The 26569-nt window shown below is 35.2% G+C and overlaps 1 protein-coding gene across 8 annotated transcripts in view; it reads right to left on the bottom strand.

The window, feature by feature from the left end:
* YAP1 (Yes1 associated transcriptional regulator) overlaps positions 1-26569 on the bottom strand; it is a 109339-nt gene that overhangs the window by 19552 nt on the left and 63218 nt on the right. The window contains exons 4-6 of one of the 8 annotated variants that reach the window (XM_054592436.1): positions 17426-17545; positions 3202-3395; positions 930-977 (exon numbers count right to left, since the gene is read on the bottom strand). In XM_054592436.1, the coding sequence (XP_054448411.1) occupies positions 930-977; positions 3202-3395; positions 17426-17545 (362 nt within the window). The remainder of the gene's footprint in view (positions 1-929; positions 978-3201; positions 3396-17425; positions 17546-26569) is intronic. The other 7 variants (XM_054592438.1, XM_054592437.1, XM_054592439.1 and 4 more) reach the window with 7 other exon arrangements.

The raw sequence follows: 26569 nt of genomic DNA, 5'->3' as shown, positions 1-26569 counted from the left end.
GTTAACTGGTTCCTATGAGAACAGTATCTGACTTTCTCACTCAGTACAGTGCTCCAATGGACAAGTTAACAATACCCAAAATGAGCGAAATTCTGCCAACTCTCACTTCTACAGCTGCTTCTAACACAATGTACTTACTTAGCCTAGGGCAGAAGAGCGATATATCATATGAGGTGTTTATGGTTGCTTCTGCCCACCTGAGAAAAGTGCATTGATCTTCTACCTCACTCCTTCAAACCCTGGGAAACCTGTACATTGAGAATCTCTTTGGATTCAAGAATGAGTTTCTTTCCACGAGTCAGATAAGTGTCTCTGTTAGAAGGAAAATGGCCACAATCTTTCCCTCTAAATAAGATACCTTTATAAACACCGCTTTCTGGGGTTCATCAGGGAGAAATATGTTGATAAAAGCCAACAAAGAAACCCAACACTACCTAGGCAGATCCTTCTCTTACAGTAATTTTGATATTCTTCCTTTAGAATGTCCACTGGAAAGAACTGTTCCTTTTCTATCAGTATTATTATGACTCTTAATAAAATTTCCTATTGTAGCCTATGTAAGTAATTTATGTTGTTACTGTTAAAATTATTAATAGTTTTTTAAGCTATACAATATAAAAATTAGACTTCAAGTCTTATAGAATGTACAGTAGAGACATAATACATTTCAAATGTAGAATAAAAAAAGACCTCTGTGGAATCAAAATGAGTACTAGCAACTCTATGGGAGGAGTAGGAAAGGAGCAGATAGTGCAGACTTTCTGGGAATTGCTCTTCCCAGGAAGTCTGCACTAACTATCTTGACAGAAAGAGGATTCAGTTATATTCTAGGCTAATCTTCAGTGAGGACAGGCCTCAGAAGCACAAGTTTCTCTCTTTCCTAATTATCTTTTTCTTTTTTAATGCTAAAACATCAGATAAGAGCCTACCTGACATTTTGGAGAATTTGCTGTGCTGGGATTGATATTCCGCATTGCCTAAGAGTAAAAAATAAGATGGATAAAAATTACTTTAAGCCACATGTTTTGGCTATGTAGGCTGACTTACAAATTGCATCCAGACATATCACCATAGCACAGAATTCCCAAGCTAGCCCAAGAAGCAGCAGACTGACGAAGACAGGAGCCAACGGTGTCACCACAAAACAAACTGAAACTTCGGAAATGTTGAACAGTACTGAGGATAGGACAGTAGACTTTAGGTGTCAGGATGCAAATAACATTTGGTATTGGCCAGGTAGGTTCTTTGCTTCTGAGTATTAGATGAAGCAGGAAAAATATAATTTGATGTTTTAGTGGTAAGAGAAACTGTCAATGGAAGAAGTTCACAGGAAGCCAAGATTTAAGATATACTGAATTTATGCTGATTGCTAAAAAACAAAAACAAAAAATCCTAAAAATATAGACTATTAGTATAAGAACAGGGCAGGTCTGTCGTTTAATGTAAGAAAAAAGACAACACAGCTGGTAGTAAAGGAGAAACAGAGTAAGAAGTTACCTTTAAAGGAAGTGAAGCTATTCTGTCAAGGACCCATCACCCAGAGTAAGAATGAAAATAAGACTTAGAAAAATTCTTTGGAAGGAAGAGTTTTAAAGTAGCAGCATTTTGCCCACCAAAACAACAACAACAAAAAAAAACACCAAAAAACAAACCAGGTTGATCTGTAGCATACAACAAAATGACAAATGGCCCTTTCTAGACTTTACATATAAAAATTATAAAAATCATTTTTCTTAATAAGATTTCTTGGTTTTCATAGCCTTCAATTCATATGTGAAACTAATACTTATATTAACTTAGACCATCCGTAGCAACAAACTGAAAAGCAAGCAATGAAAACAGGCTGTGTAAAACATACGCTTAAATTGCTTTATTTCTTCTAGTAGCTATAGAATTATATTCTTGATGGTGCTCCCTTGTTCTAATGATAAAGTTTTATTTAAATAAGAAATCTTTCCTTTACAGTAACTTGTTACAAAGTCAGAGATACAGTAAACTGGTTAATACGCATCCTGTCCTCACCCTCTTAATGGCAAATGAAGAAATATCTCTTTCAAGACCATTTCCTGACATCATACTGGCAAACTCTCTTGCTCTTAATGGTGCCACCTTTGGTGCCAATGACACTGTTACTGCACTGAGAGATGACTGACAGCACAAACAGTTTAAAGGGGGTCTGCCTGGGATTTCATGGCTTAGTTTAATTCCTCAGGTACCAGTTCCTCAAATCCCAAATCAGAGTTCAATGACTGTATCAAGTTCTTGTATTGCCATTAATACTCCAGTGACACTTTTAAAATATAGCCCTCATTTAAAAAGAAAAAAAGTACCTTGTTTAAATGTCTGCTTCCTGGTAACATAAGTGTAGAGTATTAAAATTTTTTAATGTCTACACTTAGGATGCTATGATTTAGGTGTGGGGGGGAGGAGTATGGATACATGTATTTAATGTTTATAAACAGATAGTCTCTGAAAAACAAAACAAAACAGGATCACACCACCATTATTTAACTTAGGCTTTACCACTCTCAATCAAGATAAAGTCAAAATTGATTTTTAGATGAGGGATTATCCATTCTTATGGAACATAAAGACCAACAGTACTTTCTGAAAGGAAACTGATGGAAAGGTCATAAAGGGTTTCAAGATCTCTAATGTCCTATTTTTCCCAACATTAAAAAAATCTGTAAGCAGATAATTTTAAGGTACTTTGGGACCTTCCAAACTTAGGATAACTTGAATTATTGTTTAAATAAGATATCATAGATTCAGTAATACTGAAAGATATTTGTCATGTGAGAAATACCATACTGGTGTATTCCCCCAGATAAATAATTCATTTAAAGTAAAAGATATTTTTCCCTAAGCGATGTCCCCAAGTTTCTCGCTTAGTGAAATCTTCACTAAGTGAAATCTACAATTCCATGTACCTTTGAGGAAGCATCCTTGCTTCCTATGCTTTTTACTTGGCTGCAATGACATATTAAAACATCTCTTTGTGATACAGGTTTACATGTTACAGCCTATGTGATCAAAGGCCAGCCAAGAAACTAATGACTAGAACAGAGCTGGCTAGAGTGTTTCTGTGTCACTCTGGTTTTAGAGAAATGACACTCCTCAAAACTAATAAATGCTAAAATGAAATACACCCAAATTCATGTAGGAAAACAGACCCCAAAAAGTGGAAGGCTGGTTTCTAACCTGTGGCCTCACCTGCCGAAGCAGTTCTTGCTGCTTTAGTCGCAGTCTCTCTTTCTCCATCTGCAGCTGCTGCAGCCGCATCTGTTGCTGCTGGTTGGAGTTGCCACCACCCATGACTCCTCCCTGAGGGCTCTGGGGAGCCAGGGGTGGTGGCTGTTTCACTGGAGCACTTTGACTGATTCTCTGGTTCATGGCTGAAATGAAACAAAAGATCTGTCCTAAAAAACTAGCAAAGGAAAAGAATATTTAGTTATTCAAAGCAATGGAGGATATTCAACTTAAGTTTTTTTTGTAGTAAGACTGGAAATAACCTAAAAATCCATCAACAATACAATGGTCATATTAATTTATTATTACTATTATTGTCATCATTATTGTTACAAGCTGCAAGGCAGACACAGAAAAAAGAAACAAGAGGAAGCTCTAGCATGCAATGAATGACACGGAACAGTCCAAAACATAGGAAGTTAAAAGCAAGTTCAGAGGAGAATGTAAAAAAAAGTGGGGGTATACATTACATGCATGTCCAGAGAATATGAACTGAAGAACAGCCAAGAAGCATTAACATATGTTGGCTCTAGAGCAGGGATCCTGGGTGACTAAAGGACTGAGTTGAAGAGACTTTTTTTATAACTTTTTAAAGTTTGAATGGTGTGAATACATTGCTTACTACAAAACAGAAATATATATATTTAAAAAAATACATCTCCCAAAGCAAGTGAGACAAAACATTCTGAGCAGTAAAGCCCATCAAAATGATCAATCCTTAATATATCCTAAAATATATGCATACCTCTAATAAAGCAAGTAGATTAAAATGATCTGATGCATACTAATAAGCCTACAAACATCAGGTCACAGAGATCTATCTCACTCAACATGATACCCTCATGCAGTCCAAGTAGTCCCTATTTTTTTAGTTGAACCTAAATTACATCATTTGACAATTAAAAATGGACTGGATTCTTATACTAGTGAATTTCTGTCACTGATACAACACTGATCAAACTGTGGATTGGGGTAAACTCAATGAGCAGAAGGAAGCTTTATTTATGAAAGTGTTAAGAATGATATATGTATCACCTTTTCAGACATTCAATTTTTTAAGGTCAAATGTTGGGTCACTATTTCTCCTAAGTGTTTAATGTATACGGACTGACAAAAAACTCAAGCCCAAACACCTTCATACTCAAAGAAGAAATAATACCAATCGTACACAACCTTTTCCAGAGAACAGCAAAGAAGGTATGCTCCGCAATATTTTTACGAGGCTAGCATAATCCTGATACCTTAACAAGGACATTAAAAGGAAAGAAAATCACAAACCAATCCATCTTGTGACCTTTACCACCAAAGTCTGAAATAACATACACTACAGCTCTTGTGACTTTTTGGCCTTCCAGCCACACAGAGTGACCTCCTTTTGGTGATTTTTCATGTGTCCTCTTTTGTTCCACAGAAAACACTTGGTAAATGCTAACTTTTTGTTTTTTAAATCCTCACTTGAGGTTTTGATTGCAAAGAGAGGGGAGGGAGGAAGAAAAGGGGAGAGGTGGAGAGTGAGGAAGGGAGAGGGGGGAGTGGGAGAGAAAGAGAGAGAGAGAAACACTGATTGGTTGTTTTCCATATACATACTGACTGGGGGTTGAACCCACAACCTTACTGTTAATAGTTAAAAACATAAGTCATATTGCCAAATCTCCCCCTCCTTCCCACACATATAGGTTTTACTTTGTTGTATCCCTACCAGTAATATACAAAGAGTGTTTCTTTATCCATCACAACCTTGCCAAACTTCTGGATTTTTGCCATTCTGAAGGATGAGAAATGGGTTTCACAGTGTGATTTTATTTTGCTATGCCTTATTGGGTTGGCCAAAAAGTCCATTTAGTTTTTTCTGTAAAATAAGACATATTTTTCATTTTCAACAATAACTATTGATTTGGATATTTTCAGTATGTCAGCTATTTCCCACGTGGTATAACACTGACTTGTTGTCAATTCACATTTCGATTTGATAGCTATCAACTTCAACTGGTCTACCCAACCGTGGAGCAACATACAGTGAGAAATCTCCAGCACGAAACTTTGCAAACCACTTTTGACACATCTGATCAGTCACAGCACCTTCTCCATCCATTGCACAAATCTTTTTTCACATTTCAGTTGCGCTATCTTTCTTGAAATAAAGCCTAATATGCCGAAAATATTGCTTATTTTCTTCTATCTTCAATATTAAAATGGCTACAAAAAAATTCACCAATTTTGCTAAGTTTTTAAAAAAAATGCATGCTGATATTACAGCTGTCACAATACAATCTAACAAAATTGTTTTGAATGAAGTTAAACACAACTAAACGCTACTAAAGCCAAATTACAGGAAAAAACCAAGCAAATTTTTTTGCCAACCCAATATAACAAGAGTTTGGTCAATTTCCACATTTTAAAGGGCCATTTACATTTTTTACATGAATTGTGCTTATCTTTGACTGTAGGGTTACTGATCTTTTTCGATTTTAGACAATCTTTATATACTAGGGGTAAAAGAAAAAAACTCTTTGTTCATAGATAAAAAATAATTTCCCTCAGCTTACTGTCTTTTTAGTTTTTTTCCACAAGTTTATTTTTTAAGTAGTCAAATTCATCAGTATTTTTTGAAATTTGAGTTATAGTTTCCCCTAGTCCCAGATGACAAATGAATTCATCAATTTTTAAATTCAAAACTATGGTTCCACTTTATACACAGTATACATATTTATTTGGCAATTCAATCCACTTGGAATTTATACTGGTGTATGGTATGAATGGATATAATTTTATTTTCATGACCATTAGTCCTGACACCATTCATGTAAATTGTATCCTTCCTCCAATCATCTTTATTAGATTAAATTTCCATATTTTGTTATTCTATTTCTGGATTTTCTATCCTGGTCATTAATCTAACCACTCTTATATAGGTACTGCACTTTTAATTACCACCTTTATGCTTTAACAGCTGATAGGGGAAGCCTTTTATTTTTTGTTCTGAAGTTAACTTTTTATTATTGAGATCTAACTTAAGTGCATGTGGTTAAAAGAATGTGGTCTGTATATTGATTCTTGGAATTTGTGACTTGTCACGTGGTCAACCCTTGCTTTTGTATTAGGGTCAGGCCAGTCAGTTCTATGCATGGTTTTCTCCATTGGGCCTATTCTATACTTCCTTCTTTGTTTTTAACTGAGTCCCTGATACCGTCAGGAGCTGAATGGTCGGTCCCTAAATCTGGCAGGCCCCTAGTCCTGCCCTTGCTCAGGACTAGGGTTTGTGTGGTTTTATTTTCTGACGCACAGAGATTATGACTCCAAGTTATGTCTTTTTGGTTATCTCTTTCAAATATTTTGTCTGGAAGAGCAGAGAATGGATGTCAAAAAATGACTCACTACTCCATATTGCTCAAAGCCTTCCTAATCTCTTATATGGAAAAAAAGGTCAGACTTATTTATGAGATGCCTTTACAAAGAACAAATGACTAAAACTTTCATAATTATGGTTTATAGCTTAGTATTTTATAGGGGAATGTATAGGGAAAAAGAAAAAAATATGACAGCTAAAATTTGCTGGGTACCAATTAACAACCTCATTTAATGCAATTCTTGTATCTACTTATCACCGACATTATTAGATGCACAAATGACAGGCATTGTAGTATGATTTAAAAAACAGTTCCTGTAGAATAAAACAAACTGTAATTAGAGTTGAACACACCAATTCAGCAACTCACCTAATTCTCAGTTTCCTCCATTCCATAAATATTATTCTCCTCCCTTTTCCAGAATAGTTCCTTTTTAAACTTTATGATTCGTACTCCTACAGATAATCATCGTGGCTTGAATTCCCATACCTCCCTTTTCCTCCTCCCACTTTACCATGCCACTCACAGTTTCAAAGTATTCTATGATTCACAAAGATATGTACACTTATCTGTCCTGTAAGATCTAAATGGAAAAAAATGGGTGGTGGAGACTGAGCCTTAGCTCAACCCCCTTAGGGATCCTTGTTTTGATGAAACATGTTCCTGGCATTCCAGGACACTCAACATATTTCCCACAGAGATATTTTTTATACATTTTGCTATATCAAGTTTGATAGTATGAATTAAATATGAATCAGGGGCATGATCTGAGAATCCACTACATACAGTGAACAACTCATAGACTGAGACCTAGAGTAAACAACAATATTGGGAAAAAAATGTTTTCAGCTCCAAGCAGATTAAATAAATAAAGTTGAAAAAAATAACTGCTAGGAAATAGCTCATTAGTAAATTAAGGACTGTTAGAATTGTAAAACATCGACTTCAAAACAGATTTTAAAGCTATAGCATTGTTAAAACATTTTATCTGGTAAGAAACCTTCTCAGCTTTCTGTACTGGGTTTTTATTAAGTTCTACAGTGTTTAATAAATTAATAAAAGCGATGTATATTCTCTGTAAAAACTAATGGGCAATAATAAAACTGCATGAAAATAAAGAGGTAAATACTCTCTGCTTCCCAGCCAGTTTCCAAGGATTAGAAGCCATAAGCAGTCATCATTAATGACAGTGACCACTGGTGATGACATACTGAATGGGTAAAGTCTTTTGCAAATCTAAGTTCAAAAGATAAAGAAAACAACTCTGCAAAATTAAACAGAAATTTCCACAAAATATGCAACAGCAACAGCCTTTCTGGCTAATACATGGTGATCATTTTAGGTTGTGTTTACCTAAATGCTGTTACCTATGGATACAAGCAGTGCTACAAGGTTTCCATATAAAGAACTCATGTAGATGACCAATTCAAACAACCTTGTTTATCTACTGAAGCTGGGATTTATCCCTCTCCAGAAGCATCCTGTTCTTTACCTTCTGAGTATCTCAAGCATTTCAAACAAAGCACAGAGCAGTGCACCCACATGGGGTGCAGCAGAGACCTCACAAGCAGGCATGAAACAAAACAGGCTTTGTTTCCTAGGGGAAGGGGGTAGGGCAGTTAGAAAAGAACAGCATTACCAACTTCTTCCTCTCCATGATCAACTACTGAAAATCTATGTTTCCAGTTTTAATAAAATTTCTAAAAGGCAAAGAGAAAAAAATCCCTAAAGTATGACAGAATTTTAAAAATTTCATATGCTATGTTTTAAAATTCAGGTTCTGGCAGCCTGGACTATGAAATAGTAACTGTTTCAAGTTTTACTTACATCAGTCCTGACAGCTTTATGGTAGTAAACCATCCACTCAGCAATTACGGAAAAATAAGAGATCAGCTTCTCAAAAAGAAAGGAGGTCATCACCACGGGTATCTCCCCAAATTTCATTCCAAACATCTGAGTTGTGAAACTTCAGACAGTTTTTACATTTACATAATTTGTAACCTCAACCATGGAATAGTACAAAGAACTATAGATCTGGGAATCAAGCATAAACTTTAGGATATGAAATTAAACCCTGATAAAGTATAAATTTAAAATTAGAAATAATTTTTGAACTTTTAAAACATTGTAACAAATCTCCCATAATGAAAAAAAGCACTTTTTTACTTTATTACCAAGTCTTGGACACTACATTTTTACATACTAACATGGCTATATTAATTTGTTCATAACATTTAGAAACAAACCTTAAGTTTTTCCCATACCTACAAGGGTACTAAAAATTGCAAAATAATAGACTTGTTAAAGGAAATGAATGGTTGTCTAAAAACACAAACTAATAGGCCATCTGTCAGTGTTAAAACAATAAACATAAAACACAAAACACCCAGTGCTAAGTAAGTGTTTACTACAAGAACTAGGGAACTGAATAATCTACTATTCACGTAACTCATATATGTATTTAAATATAAGCTGATGGTTCTTCAGTGAAATTTCTATTTGATACACACTGAAAATCTCTTACAAGAAGAACAAAAGACCAGGGTCCTAAACTAATGACTGATTATACCTTTTTATTATTAATAGGCAAAAGATGCTTCCCAACACTTGATGATAATGCCATGCCAGGAATGATTTTTTAAAAAATGTTTTACTTAGACTGAGATATTTCACAAAGCATAAAATTCACTTTTAACAGTTTTTATATATTTACAGATCACCACTCATCTAACTTCTGAACATTTTCATCATCCTAAAAAGAAACACCACATCCTTAGCAGAACACTTTCTATTGCCCCTTCTTCAGTCTTTGGCAACCACGAATTACTTTGTCTCCATGGATTTGCCTGTTCTGTGCACATTACATAAATGGAATCAAACAATATGTGGTCTTCTGTGACTGGCTTGTTTCACACAGCATGATGTTTTCAAGATTCATCCTTGCTTGGTATCAGCATTTCATTCCTTTTTTACTGGCAAATGATATTCCATTGTGTGGATATACCACATTTTGTTAGTCCATTTATCAGCTGATGGACATCTGTGTTTTTATGCTTTGGCTATTATGAATAAAGATGTTCTAAACATTCATGTACAGGTTTTTTTGTGTAGATGTATGGTTTCAATTTTTTTTGCACATATATATATATATATATATATATATATTTAGGAATGGAATTTGTAGGTTACATGGTATCTATTTAACTTTTAGAGGAACTGCCAAACTTTTCCAAAGTGGCTCCATTTTTTCAATCCTACCAGCCATGTATGAGGGTTCCAATTTCTTCACAGTCTAGTAAACATTTGTTATGGACTCTTTGATATTAGCCATCCTACTGGGAATAAAATTTGTGTTCTCATTGTTGTTTTACTTTGCATTATGAAGTAACAGTCCACCTCATCTATAACTTTAAGTCTTGTCATAAGCAAAGGACTCTCTTCTACACTTTGCACTTCTCTCCCTTCCCAAGCATCAACCTCGAGAGCCCCACAACTGGGTTAAAAGTATAGCACGTCCTCGAAAAACCAATGTCATTTTGTTATAATGTTGATGAGATGCTGTAGGAACTTAATTCTTGTTTATATCAATTAGCCTATGGTAAAAGTGATTTCACGTAAAGTCGCAGAACCTAGAGACCACTTAACTATATTTAAATCTTTAAACTGTTGAAAAATATGAAAAATATCATTATTTCAGTCAATTTCTTCTTAATTCAACTGTCTATCAAAAGACTAGCATAAAAATTCATTATAAGGGTATTTTTCAAACAATACAATTATGGATGGAGCTTTAAAAAAACTCAAGAGAACATTTTCTCCTCATCACCTCATTAAGCATTTTGGGGCAGGACTCTGGGGTTGCTAAATGAGGTGAGGAGGAGAAGGGAGAAAGTGTTCTAACTAGCTTTCAAGCTTTCTGTCCCCAGAGAACAGCCGTGTTTTCTTTTTCTCTACTATGAAAATAAAGTTTAAAGTCTAGTTTGGAGAGAAAGTTCAGATAGTAAGACTACTGGTCTAAAAAGAGGAATTATATTTTAAAATAAACCTGCCATCATAAATTCATGTTAGAGGAGTGAAAAAAAAAGTCCCATTAATAATAGCTTTATGATTACATGTTATCTATTACTATTAATGCTTTTTCACAGAGGAAGTTATAATTTAGAAGAGATGCGTATCTTAATTTTTATGAATAAGCACAAAAAGTGGTCCTTTTATACAGGCTAGAATATGACAGACTTTTTCTAGTCCTTTAATGTTCCTCTTCGAAATAGCCTTCTCAGGCCACAGATGTTCAAGCAGGTTTCCTCCAGCCCACATTATTCCCTTTCATGGCACCTTGTTTATTATAGCCTTCGTTGTATTTAACATATTTTATAATGACTTATTTGTTTAGTAGCCTGTAACCTTCTCCCTGATGGTTAGTATAGTGCCTGGTACATAACTAGCACTCAAATATTTGTTGAGTGAGTAAATAAGTACTGAAACAGTGTCTATCCCTAGTTAGTAGGACACTATTAGTAATGCACAGGATAATCTCCAAGTTGAAGCAAGTCCAGAATGAATGCTAAAATGACCTCAGCAACCAGGGTAGCAGAACAAAATGAGTATAAAACAAAACAAAAAGTATGAACCAGTCTTCTTTCTAAATCATTCTGATTTATTTCAGCAGAAATCTATTTGATTTATCCCTCAGGAAGTCTATATAACAACTTTCTCTGTTTCTTGTATCTAAATCTCTGGGTGGCACCAAAAGTGGCATCACCAAAAGGCTCTTTTCTTCAGCATATTTTGTAAGACACTTGCTATTAATTCAGAGTTGATACAAATATAACTTGCAACTCATTTTTTAAAGAAAATTGTTAAGGTTTTAGTAACAGAAATAAACCATTAATGTAAATTATCATTCAGTGACTCCAGTAACTTTAAGCTTTCAAGTTTAAAAAACTCTATGAATAAATCTTGTGAACAAAGACAAAAATATTTCTTTGCTATACAATTATTTGCATAATCAAATCATTATCAAGTAGAAAAAACTATATACTAATTTAACTTTGTTAACATGTCTACTCACCCTTGGCAAGAAATTGCTTACCACGATCGATAAACTATTTTGGCACCATCCTCCTGAATTTAATATAGATTTTAAAAAAAAAGAATAAAACTGCAAACCTCAACTATTAAACTAACTTTGATATTCTATAATCTTATGCAATAAAACGTTCATTTCAGTAAGTGCCTGTCTTTGAAGTAAAAAAAAAAAAAAAAAAGGAGGACCAGGGCAACAATTAGAAACAATCTCTAACAGTATGCTTTAAATCTGCCTTCAAAGTAATTGCATACCCTGGAACTATACCTCAAATCAGCTTATTCCAGGCTTTCCATTATGCAACTTTAGAAACAAAACATACCAAAACCACCGTCTCTAAGTCAGTGAAGCTGAACTCTGCTAATATAAGCATGCTTAAACTCCTATAGGCTTCCAAGAGTTTGAGACTGTAGACAAAACTTAACTATTCCATCCAGCACTGCCCATCCCCCGTCGGGTTTTGTTAGCCTGGGCATACTCACCATGTGATAAGGCTTATCTTTAGATTAAAGGTTGCAAGATTTCCCTGTCTCCTCTTCAAAAGTAATTCCCAGCTGTGACCAGAGAACCAAAAGCTAAACTTAAAATAGTACAATAAATAGTTCAAAAGTATCTCTGAAACTTAAATGAACTCAAATCTGTAAGGCTATTTAGAAATAACCTCAAGCAAGGGTCCAAAGCAGTCACTGAAGAATTCATAATCTAGCATATTATATTTAATTAAGGATTGTAAATATTCTTAAAAGCATCTAGTATAATACAGTCACATTTTACAGAAGAGACCAATTAAGAGAAGTCAGGTATGTTTCTGAACAAGCTGGTTACCAGAAGAACTTGAGTCTCTTAACTCTCAGTTGAGTAGGTAAACTGTTCTACATCATGATTTAATTCTTTTGAATGCAGTACATTACAAGGTGGAGCAAAAGTAGGTTTACAGTTGTTCATATGGAAAATAATGCAATAATTAATAAAAGAACAAGAATACTGTTTTGTGTACTTACTACTATAAATCTACTTTTGCCCCAGACTGTATATAACTACCATATAGAAAAAAGGATGCCAGCTAACTTCTACTATAGATTACTTTTGGAGGGTACATGAAATAAAATGTCAGGTCAAAGCAATGGGATAACTGTTTTTATCACTGAGCAATATACATATAAAACACTATAATGAAAGGCATCCAGAGAAGAGGAGTAAACTGGTTAAGTACTTCTAATACAGTTTAAAAAAAAGGAAAAATCATAGTTAGAAAAGAATGCTTCTGAGATTAGAACTGTATCCACAAATCTGAAGGAGAGTACATTTCTGGATAATAAAGGAACACATATTTTCTTGTCACTAAAAATTTCCTTAAATAAATGAACTGCTTATAATGTGGTAAGCTTCCAGTCAAAAGAGAGGTTAAAAGATAATCTCTTAGTAAAATGATAGAGGTGAAGCATGATAATTCATCTACATGGCTTCGGAGTCTGCTTCAAGCATATATCTTATAATTTTTCTTCTGTAATTGGAAGTGCATTACCTTTGAGTAATTTCCTCAAGATGAGTCACGATATAGCAAAGTAAATGCATTAACTACTGTCATTTTCTTCCCTCTGAAACTGCCATGTATCAGTATTGGTGAATTGGCTGTATTTCTGAAAGATTAACTAAATTTAATCTAAGTATCTTATATTTCTAGATGTCAAAAGATGAAGTTCAGATTCTAGTTCTGTCACTTAAATATATAACCTTGGATTGGTCACAATTTCCCTAGATCTTAGAATTCAGATTGGGGGCAATATTCCCTACTTCTCCCAGTATTAAAAAAAAAACCAAAGCAACACATGTTGTTGATTTGTGGAGTCACAATGACTGGCTAGCACCATGGCATTTAGTGGGCAAGAGCCAGGGATGCTGACTGTCCTGCAGTGCCCAGAATATACCCCTCCTCTTTTGAGAAATGTTTAGAGGAATTATAAATTCCTTTTCAGGACCAAATTTTGTGAGGTTTTTCTGTTAAAAATTTTTAGTTTAGCTCTCCTTACCTAAAAACATCTTTTCTTCCCCTATTGTAAGAAGAAAATAATATAGCCCACAATCAAATACTGACAATTTAGGTTAACCAGGAAAGAGTACAGGAGGGTAAAAAGAACAAAAACAAAAAAACCCTCATTTTTAACACAGATATTAAGATACTTACTTTAATAGAATTCAAATGATTAGATGTCAACATTCTATCTGCCCAAGACTCCATTAAAAGAGTTACAAGTTTAGTTCCTAAAGCCTTTAGAGTCCTCCCCACCCCCATCTTTAAGAGACAAAACTTAGGTATTTAATTGGTCATTAGGTGAACTTTCATCAAAAGTAAAATATTACACATAACAGTATTAGAAATATTTGGTCTTAAAGGGAAAAGATTAATGAAAGTCTGAACAGTTAACAATTTTAATAAAACTACCGATGCAAAATATTTAACTTTGATAAAATAGGCTGAACAACTTTAGGGTTTAGGGCTTAATTATATGGATAGATATATTTACATATTCTTTTAATTTTATTTCTTAATATTTTAGAAAATTATACCACACACACATACACCATTCAGTTAAGTTTGGGGAAACTGAAACAAAGGACCAAAATCAACATCTGGATTTTAATCACCTTTGACATTTCCATGAACAGAATTTCTAGGCACAGAATTGTTGTCAGGAATTAAAGGATATTTTGTTTTTGCCATACTAGATTGTTCATTGATATACTTTTTAGCCAAATCTCTGGTTTCAATATTTTATTTACACTAAAAATGCCTTTATCCCAATGGTGTTATCAGCACTTATTTCCAGAAACATATTGCTAGCACTATTTAATGTCCTTTATATAAACAATAGGAACAATAACATTACATAAAAGCTCAGTTCATTGGCTTTGGAGTAGATCTTTCACTCTAAAGAGAAGGAATTATTTTTGGTGTGTTTTCATTAGGGCTTTCATTGGAAGATATTCATATGAATGTATCATATAAAACAATAATTCTACAATGTACAAAGAAATGTTTAAACCTGAGACTCCATGTTTACAAGTATAAAATCTCTAGGAAAAAAGAGTGTTTAATTTAATGGCCCACATAATACTCAAGCATCAATTTTCTTTAATACAGGTTAAAAAACATTCCTAATATTATTCCTTAAAAACAAGCAAACAAAAGCCCTCCTTTTCTCAAAGCCAATAAATATCAGTGAGTCCTTATTGCTACTGGATGTTACTTCATGATTTGTTACAAATTACTAATCAATTCCTTAAAATAACATAAATATCAAAGATATACTCTTTTTAAATGTTAAAGAACAAGAAAATCAGATAAAAAAAGAACCAATCCACAACAGGTTATTATTTAATTTCCTGAAATTATATGGATAATTTATTAACTTCATGTGGGATGTGATGAACTGATAAATTTTTCTAAATGTAACCTAAAACATCTGATAAAGAAGAGAAATACAAGAGACTGGTGTTTGAAGGAGCTGAGTGATAAAGTTAAGCTTATACAGAAGTTTATCTTTCATTCTAAAATGTCAAAAGACATAGGTCAGCTTGATTTAACCTAAGAATTGGTAAATATTTTAATATAGATTTGGGGTATACAGGAAAACAAATCCAAAACCATGAAAGCGCTACCCTACCACTGATTTGTGTCTCCATGGCTCAAAAGGTCAGAAAGGGGATAGTTTATATTTTTTGGCAGAGACAAAAACAATCCACTATACAACTTCAGATTTCAAGAAAAACTCCTTCAAATTCAGCAGCTAACAGCTCGTCTCTATTTGCTGTCACTCTAGATCAGAGAAACCCACACTTTTTTTTTCTTTCCTGCCCCCCCCTTAAGTTACACTTGAGCTCTCTGACTGAAAAGGTCTGGAACAGATTAAAAGTCGGGCTACAAAATAAAAAGCTCTGGCATGTTGTCAAGCCTGTCTGGAATACACATACACAGTGGGCCTGAAAAGGGAAACTAAAGGCAATAAGAGAATTTTATGAAACTTTTTTTGGCATATCTAATTGTATGCTCTGTGTACATATGTGTTGGAGGTAGGAAGAAAGAATTTTTTTTGTACTTTCTCTGATTTAAAACAAAAGAACAAGTTGTGGGTACAATTAGTGAATCTACTGAAGCTTGCAGCCAAACTGTTTTATTTCACTGTTATAACTGAAAATACTTTAAGAAAAAAAAAAACACAACCCAGCTTTGTTCCAATTCCTGATGCTGCAGTTAGCTAAGAGTTAATCATCATCTTTCATAACCTTACATTGGGGAGGGGGGTGGGGGAGGAAACCACAGTACCATTTTAAAAAGTTTCCAAAACGTGGACAAGCTGAATTCATTAAAGATGATTTAAGGAAACATGGCTGTTATCGTTTCAGTCCATACAAATGGCAATATTTATTAAATTCTCTACCTTGCTCAGTTTCCTGTTTCAACCACAAGGACTTATTCAAGTATTAAACAGAATCTGAAGTTGCAAATTATTAACATGCCACGTAACTTTTTTAACACCTAAATAGATCTTGAAGCTCAAAGGGTAGCATTTAAGCCAAGCCAGATATCTGTCAAAATGAGTCTCTGCCCTGATCCCACTTTTAACTTCATTTGAATAGGGGGCACAATCCATAAAGCTGCCCAGTTTAGTCCAAACCCAAATGTTGGGGTTCTTTAAAAGAATATAAAGACACGGGAGAACTGTTAACAATGCTCCTGACAGGGAAGTTATTTTACCAACCAGCTCCGCGTAGTTTTCTTCTCCCTGCCCCACCCCAGGATTGTGTTTTGATGGCATTCACAGAGTTAATTCCTCCTTCCCGTAAGGGCCCCACAGTTGTTGTTAGGTCAACCCCTGTAAAACTTCAAAGGTTCCCTGTCCCCTCAGTCTGACCTACTCAGTGATCTGCACATTGTTTTCATTTAGCTGCATTCAGTCCAAGACGAAAACTTTGAAACCACAATGATCTGCTCCTTTTTAGAGTCATTTTTCCATGGCTTTGGAAAAATATCTTAGAAACTTAACTGAAGAAACTGAAAACGGTGAAAAAAATTGGATAAAAAGGCATTAAAGGGTTCATAAACTATTATCAAAATGTGCACATTTGGGAGAGAGGTATTCCTTTCTGCAAATTGGTGATTTAATCATGTGATTTGGAGAGGAATACGGGCCTTTTATTTCCTAAATGTAAAACAAAGAAAAGGACCTTTACTTTAAAAAAAGCCCAGAAGAGTCAGGAAAAATGCTGTCATTGGTCTTATTTCTAGGCGACAGTGCCCACCCCTCATTTAGGTTTGAAAACACTCCAATACCCAGGCCACAAGATGGTACTCATTGCTCTTTGAAATTAAGCACAGGCAGACATCAGGTCACTAACAAAATTTGGTATCCCGGGTTTTTGATGCAGCAAGACAACCTGATTATTATTGGAGCTCATTTTAAACAAATTACTGTGTCTCCCAAAAATGTGAAAGGAACAGTGATTTTGGTTAGTCAGCCACCACAACATTCCCTCAATCACATCCCAAGTCTAAGCTAATCAGCTGATTCAGACCTGAATTTCTCAGGTTTAAAGTAAAAGGTATAAAAACAGTTCTGGAAAAGTTGATTGGGCAGTCATTTTTTAATACTATAAAGCAATGCAATTTTATTTAAATGAATGTTCTCAAATTCACATACAAAAAATAGTAATCAAAAATATCTAGAAAGGTTTTGAGATGAACCTTTACCAAAACGAGGGTCAAGCCTTGGGTCTAGCCAAGAGGTGGTCTTGTTCTTATGGTTTATATAGTAAATTTCTCCATCCTGAGTCATGGCTTGTTCCCATCCATCAGGAAGAGGACCTATAAATACAGGGGGGAAAAAAAACAACATGGTTGGTTTTTAATTGGTGAATCTTCAAAAGCAAGAGGGATACTAATTTAAGAAGAAAATACATCTGGACATAAAACAATTTATTAAAACAAATTCGGAGAAGAAAGGTAAACCTATATACCAAAGACACAGAGAGAAAAAATAAAAGTCAGATTTTTAAAAAATCCTTTTGGAAGTCATGACCTAAATAATTACTATTACTGTTAATACAAGACACAAAATGCTACAGTTCAGGCACTACCCCCCTAATCCAGTTTTGTGACAGCACCTTCCTTGGGACTCCAAGGTTCTTTAATAAGTAATACATCCAAGTGCTTTCATAAGTATCTGAAAGTATCTGAATGATCTGAAGTATCATAAACATTCTGTTTAATATAAAGCACACTGTAGCTAAGCTTGCCAAGCTCCATTTATTTCCATTATTTATATGACGGGCTCACACCAAGAAAACTATAAGAGAGAAAACTATAGCTCAAAAAAAGTTTATGTTTAAACAGCTCAAAAGTTGCTAGAAGGTAAGGGTTGTGGCTGGGAGTTTAAGTTTGTCAGAGTTTTGAAACCAAATAGGTAAGTCCTAAAATTTTTGGGAAGGCAAATTTCTCAGGAAGAAGTGGTGGAAAGAGGAAACAACATCCAGGAGACAGGACTACAGGAGAAAGTACTGTTCTTATCTCTATCATATTGTACACAGCAAGTCTAAGAAGATTATTGTATCTTTATGAGGGTATGGAAGCTAGACAATTGCTTTTGGGAGGTAATAGCTACGAAAAGAGAGACCCAGAATAAATGACTAGGTTCAAGCATATTTCCTCCTCAATTCCTTTTTATCCTCAGCATCCCCCTTCCACTTCCCATCCACATAGGGAGTTAGGAGAGGCAAGTGCACATTGGAAATAGAGTCCAAGTAAATGCCTAAAACTTTTTTATCTGTGGACCAACATGAACTGAGTTTTTCCTGTGTGCCAGACACTATTCTAAATATATTAAATACATTAACTCCTTTCATCCTTACAACAACCAATGACATAAACAGCAGTATTATCTCAATTTTAATTAGGAAACTGAGGCAACCTCACAAAGCTAATTAGTGTCAAAAGTGATACTCAAATCCAGCAGCCTAATTCCTGAGCCTTTGTTCATTATATAACTACATTTCTTTTTATTCATGTCCCACATCTAAGACAAGAGAGTGAGTATGTTTCTTGGGTAAAAACAGAACAAGTTCCTTCTTTCTATAGTGGCAGTCCAAGACAGCCTTACGAGTGATGCTGAATAAATAACATTGGTAAACAGATCATTCACACAAGCCCGTGGGACCCAAAGCACTAATTCTAGGCCAGTTCCATTTGTATCAGGAACAGACCCATTTGCTACTAGACCATTATAGAAGGGCTGCTTTGAGGAGGGGGTGGATGGGTAGCAACATCTTGTTAGGTAATGCAGACACATGAAATCCTAGAGAAGCCACTGGGGGAAGACCCTCCTCCAATCCTGGATGTGCAGTTGTGTACACAATGCTAACCATGCCCAGAGTTGAAATCTGCTGTAAGGGATCCCATGTTTACTAAAAGGTGAATGAAAGCCAACTTGTTTAACACATATAAACCAAACCACTTTGCTCAGCAGCTTTCACTATCACTTTGGGCTCTATTTCCCCACCAGGGAGGCAGAACCTCCAAAACTGACTACTAATGGTTTGCTATTACCTTTATGAAGATAGCTCAAATATTAAATGCTTTTGAAAAACAAGTAACTAAAATTCTAAGCTCCTAAAATATGCTAACAAATATGTCACCTGCAGTCACTGGATGCCTTTGGAAGCCTCAACTCAATAATCCCAACAGACATCATTATAGCTGTCAACTCTGCCTGAGTACATGGATTCCCTACTTTAAAAACAAACAAACAAACAACAACCTCCTCCCCAGCAAAAAGTCCCAGTATCACTCTCCACCTTAGCTGAGTTAGAACCAAGAGCGGTATCTTGATTACAAACTAACCTTCCCTATCTGCTCGCCCATGCCACTTACATTCTGACTAATCTGTCCCAGTTCCTCTCTAAGAATTCAACCACCACTGGACACCACCTTTTTTTCCTTACTGCTATACAGCCTCCTTCCCTGGTGCCCAACTTCTCATCTCCTCCTCCCATCCAAGTGTCTTCTATCAAACACCATCAGCATTTTTTTCTTACAGTATTACCTAATCAACCTTTATGTCACTCATTGCCTTTAAAAACATTTTCCTTTATACCACCAAAACGTAAATACCAGCAGGACTCATTTTTCTTAGTAAGTCTTCTCCACACACCCATTTCCCACCCCTACTCCAACTTTTCCCAAAATTATGCCACCTCCTTGTATGTGCTATTCCTGTTATCACATTCTGCCTAGCCCTTACAAACTTATTAGAGCTCAGATGTCACCTTTTCACTTCAGCCTTCCCTGGTTACCTCAAACAAAATGATCAGTTTCCTTTCTTACTTTGTATCAACACTTAACAGATAGAGCTGAAATTACTTGTTTACAAGCCTGTCCTTCTGGCAATGACCAGGTCATTCATATATTAACTGTAGACTTGTATCTGAGTAATTGCTCAATAAATATTTAATGGAAGAATAAATGCCCAGCCCTTTAATACTTTGAACTTGCTATAAATGAGCTTAAAATCATGTGGTATGTTTATTATTTTCAATTGATATGTTTATAAACACAATATGTGAATATTAATCTAGTGCCTTTCACTCCTTAAACTTGTGTTCATCACTGCATTCATTTTTACAGTTTATTTAAAGTTGAAAAAAAGTTAAAAATTGCAAAAATGTATAACAAAGAAAGCAAAAATTTCCCGTATTCCCATGGTGAAAACTAAACAGCCTCAGTTTCGTGACAGGTTCTGGATTTTTCTTGTGTACATTCTGAAACATATGCCTGCCCACTGATGTCATGCTCTGCTTGCACCACTCTTGCTCTATTCACTTGATGTATTATGGGCACTTTTCCCCCATACAGCACATAGGTTTCACATTCTTTTTAATTTAATGGCTTCACAGATCTTACAGTATGGATAATTAGAATTCATTTATCCTTATTTTCCAGTGTTGGATGCCAGAGTTGCTTATGATTTCATTTATTTATTTATTTATTTATTTATTTATTTATTTATGCACGCCGTTATACGTAATAATGCAAGGCACAATCCCTCGGGTGCCTATGCAGCAGCACCTCTACCACAGCTCCATTACTATCGTCACACCGTGGTGACATCATCTCATCTCAATCAACACAGCAGCACTACTGCTAGGCACGGTTCTTATCCTGTCATATAAATGAAACGCAGGGACATTCAGAAAGATAACTTGCCCAAGGTAGAGGGAAGATATGAACCCAAGCAGTTTGAATTCAGAGCCGCTGATTTTAAACCGTAATATACACTGCATCCCAAAGATATAAATACGTTCCCCAAAACTTATTCAGGTGCTTCCATACATTAAATTTAAAGTGGAATGGGGACTTTATCTCTTTATACATGAGTTTAAAATCATTAAGTATTTATCACGTAAGTCATATATCAGGTATATATCACACATAAATCACTAAGTATTTAGTATTTCACTAAAAACAACAGACTTCAAAAATTAAATTCAGGAACCTTTTCACCAATAGTGATCTTACAGACCATAAACAATCAAAACCAAACCACTAGCTGTGCTAATTTTAGAAATGAAGATATAAAGGAGAGACAAATGCAGTACACATAAACTGTAGCAATGCTGCCTACTTTCTCACCATATTTTTAATTTATGGTGAGAAATTTAACTTACTTAAATAATTAAATTTTAATTTAATTAAAAAATTTAATTTATGGCATGCCAAGACATAGAAATATGGCCCAAATGAAAGAACAGATCAAAGTGCCAAAAATAGAACTAGGCAATGAAGAGAGAGCCAACCTATCAGATGCAGAGTTTAAAACACTGGTAATCAGGATGCTCACAAAAATGGCTGAATATGGTCACAAAAATGGAGGAAAAAGTAAAGGCTATGCAAAGTAAAACAAGGAGAAATACACAGGGAACCAACAGTAAAGAGAAGGAAACAGGACTCAAATCAATGATTGGGAGCAGAAGGAAGAGATAAACACTCAACCAGAACAGAATGAAGCAACAAGAATTTAAAAAAAATGAGAGGCTTAGGAACCTCTGGGACAACTTTAAACGTCCCAACATCCAAATCATAGGGGTTCCTGGAGGAGAAGAGAAAGAGCAAGAAATTGGAAACTTATTTGAAAAAATGGAGAACTTCCCCAATCTGGCAAAGGAAATAGATTTTCAGGAGATCCAGAAAGTTCAGAGAGTCCTAAAGAAGTTGGACCCAAGGAAGCATACACCAAGGCACATCATAATTAAGTTACCCAAAATTAAAGATAGGGAGAAAATCTAAAAAGCAAGAGAAAAGGAGAGAGTTACCTACAAAGGAGTGCCCATAAGGCTATCATATGATTTCTCAAAAGAAACCTGGCAGGCTAGAAGAGGCTGGAAAGAAGTAGAGTCATGAAAGGCAAGGACCTACATCCAAGATTACTCTATCCAGCAAAGCTATCATTTAGAATGGAAGGGCAGATAAAATGTTTCCCAGATAAGGTCAAGTTAAAGGAGTTCATCATCACTAAGCCTTTATTATATGAAATGTTAAAGGGACCTATCTAAGGAAAAGAAAACTATGAATAGCAAAATGACAACAAACTCACAACTATCAACAACTGAACCTAAAAAAACAAAAACAAACTAAGCAAGCAACTGGAACAGGAGCAGAATCATGGAGGAACAGGAAATGGAGACCAGAGGTGAGGGAGACAGGGAAGAATGGGGGGAAAGGTACACGGAACAAGAAGCATAAATAGTAGGTACAAAATAGGTGGGGGCAGGGGGTGATTAAGAATAGTATAGGAAATGGAGAACCCAAAGAACTTATATGTATGGCCCATGGTCATGCTCTAAAGGTGGGGGGGATGTTGGGGGAGCAATGGTGCAGGTGGAGGGGAATAAAGGGGAGAAAATAATGGGACAACTGTAATAGCATAATCAAGAAAAAATATATATAAAGAAAAGAAAACATTATGGACTTCAAAAAAATTAAATAATATGCATATGAAATGGACTAATTACCATATAATTAATTTGATAAGCACTCAAATATATAGCAAATTCAATATGCCTAACAGAAAAAAATGCTTTATATATATTCATTTATGTCTTTCATTTAACATACTGGTAAAATATGGGGTGGTCAAAAGTAGGTTTAGAGTTGTAATAAAAATAAACACAATGATTAATAAATAATAAAAGAATAAACTACTTCATGTACTCACAAGTGTAAGCCTACTTTTGCCCATACCTGTATAATGTTATGTGGAAACAGATGGTCCAAAATGGGATGTTTCTTTATATAAAATAAAGGTATGAATCAAAGGCAAAGGAGTAGAGAAGGAAATATTACTTTTTAACAGCTCTGAACCACAACTGAATCTTTAGTATTAGCAAACAAAAAAAAAAAACCTAAAAAAACTTCAACCTTAAATGTGATTTAAATATAACAATATAGATCTGGACTTTATTCATCAGAAAAAATTTTTTTAACTTAAATCGTTCTTAGAAGAAATTCAATGACTTAATACTAAGTAATCATGTTAAAATAAACTAACCGTTGAATAAACCATGAACAGCAGAATAGAGCAAGACTGGTAGAGTTTCTGAATCATCAAGTTGCACAGGCTACTGAAAGTTAGATTTGAGCATCTGTTTGGGCTACAGCTAGAACTGAATGAGGTCAGTAAGTTCAAGGAAGAAAGGAAGTCTGGGCTTCCCACAAAGTTTATAAGAGGAGGCCACAGGGACGGATGCCTTTAAGTTCAATGTGTATTCTGATTTTAGTGTGTCATAAATATTACAATTTCTCCAATATGGAGTATATAAAATGAAGAAATTGTAAGTAGCAACATTTTATTTACAAAAGATGATCTAAACAGTGGCTCTCAAGTTTAATATGCATCAAAATCACATGAAAGGTTTGTTAAAACAGATGCCCCACACTTAGAATTTCTAATTCAGTCAGTAACTCACTCTGAGAACCATTGGCCTAAGATACCAACTTAGAATTCTTCAGCTGGTACAGAACTGCTTCTTGAATCTAATTTAGTGTTTGTTTTCTTCCAGGCTAGACTGTGAAATACCTGAACGTTGGTGTATATAGCATATATCTTTCTGTATTACTGCCTAATAGAGTGCCTACCACTCTCTGAAAGGGTGGGAATAACTGTTGGTGGAAATTAATGCAATCCAAATGAAATTCAATTAAAATCCTTTATTTATGTTTGTGAAACAAAATACTCTGTTTTATTCTTTCCATGTAGGTTCAATTTCTCTATTATTTGGTATCACTTAAACCAAAGGCACTGGGATATAACAAATTCTTTTGTTCAAGAAGTATTCATTGAGCCCCTACTATATTCAGGCACTATTTTAGGCCCTGGAGATAGCAACGAGCAATTTAGTTCCTGATTCATGGCACTTATGTTCTAGTCAGTAGAACAAACAGATATGTACAAGACAATTATGGCTAATGGTAAGTGTAGTGAAGAGGGAAAAAGCAGCATGAATGGGAAAAAAAAAAAGGGAAATGGTCTTTAGAAAAGTGGACCAAACTCTGGCCAGATGGCTTAGTTGGTTGAAGTGTTCCATACACCAAAAGGTTGTGGGTTTGATCCCCCATCAGGGTGCATATGGAGGCAACTGATCAATGTTTCTCATATTGATGTCTCTCTCTCTCAAATCAATAAGCATATCCTTGGATGAGAATTAAAAAATAAAAAAAATAAATAAAAAAAGACATGTGGACCAAGAATGGCTACACTGAGAATGTGACCTTAAAGCTGAAATCCCAACACAATCCAAGTCCTTGCATGTGATGATCTGGGGCATGAGCATTCCAGTCTGAAGAACACTAAGGAGGCCGGTATGGAGGGGGCAGATAGGCAAAGAATGAGGTACAGTGGTCTATTTTGTTTTTATTATTCAGACTTAACCAGAAAAGAAAACTACCCGTCATTTCAAACAATAAAGGGTTGAATGGGTAAGCCCTAAAGGGACTGCCAAGACTAAAGGGTTATACCAATTTCTTCAAACTCATGGACAAGTCAATGTGGGCAATAAACATTTTCATCCCATATCACATTTATATACACTAAAGGTAGGTCTTTAGATATGGGAAAGATATGGGAGTTTTTCAAAGCTGGAATATCATGCCTGACCACCACACCAAAGTCTTTTTGGGAAAGAAGAGAAGATAAAACATACGTCCTGAATCAAGACAGAAATGAGAAAGAGGTCAGCATTTTAATGATAAGTAAAAGGGTAAGATATTTGAAACAGGTAAGCAAGAGACAGTAGTAGGCTATAATTAAAGTAATTCATAAATAAGAATTATCTATCCTTGGGGAAAATAAACTTTTATGTAGGATTTACTACTACTGGTTGGATAACTTATCTACTACAGCAAATTACTAACTTCCTGCAATATTTTAAAAACAAACAAAATACTCCATGTCATAACACTGAAGGTGACTCAACATCAACTTCCTGCTCTTGCCTAAGGATCCTTAGTAATGACTAACAAACCATCTGCAATATCTAATTAAACAAGAAAGTCTTGATTACACCACAAGTTAGATGATCCACCTCTCCCTCTCACTGATCCACCTCTCTCCCTCTCACCTGCCCGATAATTCAGAAATAAAGAAGTCACCCCCAGGACACCAAAAGCTTACTAAACACACCCTGATGAGTAGTTCAAATACAGGATTATGAATAAGTAGTTCCGTAGACTGTAAGAGGAGCTGGAAGAATAGATGCAATGATCCTGTAATCATTGGTCAGTTTTTTGAAAATCTGGTCTCTTGTATTTATGATGAATCACAAAGTGTTCTTATTACTTGCAAGACATTGCTGGGAGTTCTTCATAAGTAAATATTAACTTAATTAACAGCCCTGTGATATAACTATTATTATTATTCTCACTTTATACAGATGAGAAAACTAAGGCACAGAAAGCTGCCCAAAAATCACTCAGTCCACAGTAGTCAGTGGCAGAACTGGGATTCAAACCCAGACAGTTCTAGCTCTTCAGAACTACACTACAAATAAAAGTAGTGTTTTAAAAAAAATTTTTCTCTTCCTAGAATTTTCATGAAATCCCATAACTTCAACCATATTCATGTGGATGATTCCTACATCTTTAATACTTCTCAGTGTCACCAGTGATCTTTCTTTTCCACCAACTGGACATCGCAAAGTATGTCCAATATTGAGTGGATTTTACTTTAAAACAAAAATTGCATCTGTTCCTCAAATAAAACTTTTAGACTTGAACATTTCCATGACTAAATTTTAATGGTAGCCCCCAAATTGGTCTTAATCAACTGCTACATTAAGATCATCTTGCATCACCTCCTCTGAAGAAGTAGCTCTCCGGCTCAGAGCTCTCCAAGGCCCAAAGGAAAAATTTTCAAATCTTTATTGGTTTATTTATTCAAGGTCCTCTAGAGTCCGGCATTACACAGAACCGCGTGGGTCCTGAAAGCATTCACACTATCATTCATACCCCTCCCTCTCTTCTCTTCTCCTCTCTAGGGTTTCCCTGCAGGAACTCTTCTAACCTGCCCTCCTTGCTTGGCTAACTCCTACTAATAACCTCCTCAATCTGAATGCCACTTCCTCAAGAGGGCTTTGCCTACATGGTTTTCTCTCTTACGCATCAAGTGCTTTCTCTTTGGTAAGATGATTCCATCACCTAAGTAATTTAGTAATTCATTCCATGTTAGCCACTCTCCCCCTCCCCAGCTGCATGGCTTGTTCATTCCTGCTTTTCTAGTACAGGCATACCTAACTTTACTGTACTTCACAGATGTACTTTTTACAAACTGAAGGCAAGACCCTC

The sequence above is a fragment of the Pteronotus mesoamericanus genome, unplaced genomic scaffold (genome assembly GCF_021234165.1).
Source record: "Pteronotus mesoamericanus isolate MK-2021 breed Mesoamerican mustached bat unplaced genomic scaffold, CSHL_Meso_final scaffold_36, whole genome shotgun sequence".
Lineage (NCBI taxonomy): Eukaryota > Metazoa > Chordata > Mammalia > Chiroptera > Mormoopidae > Pteronotus > Pteronotus mesoamericanus.
Note: the sequence above shows the minus strand (reverse complement) of the source record. Positions and strands in the feature narration are given on the sequence as shown.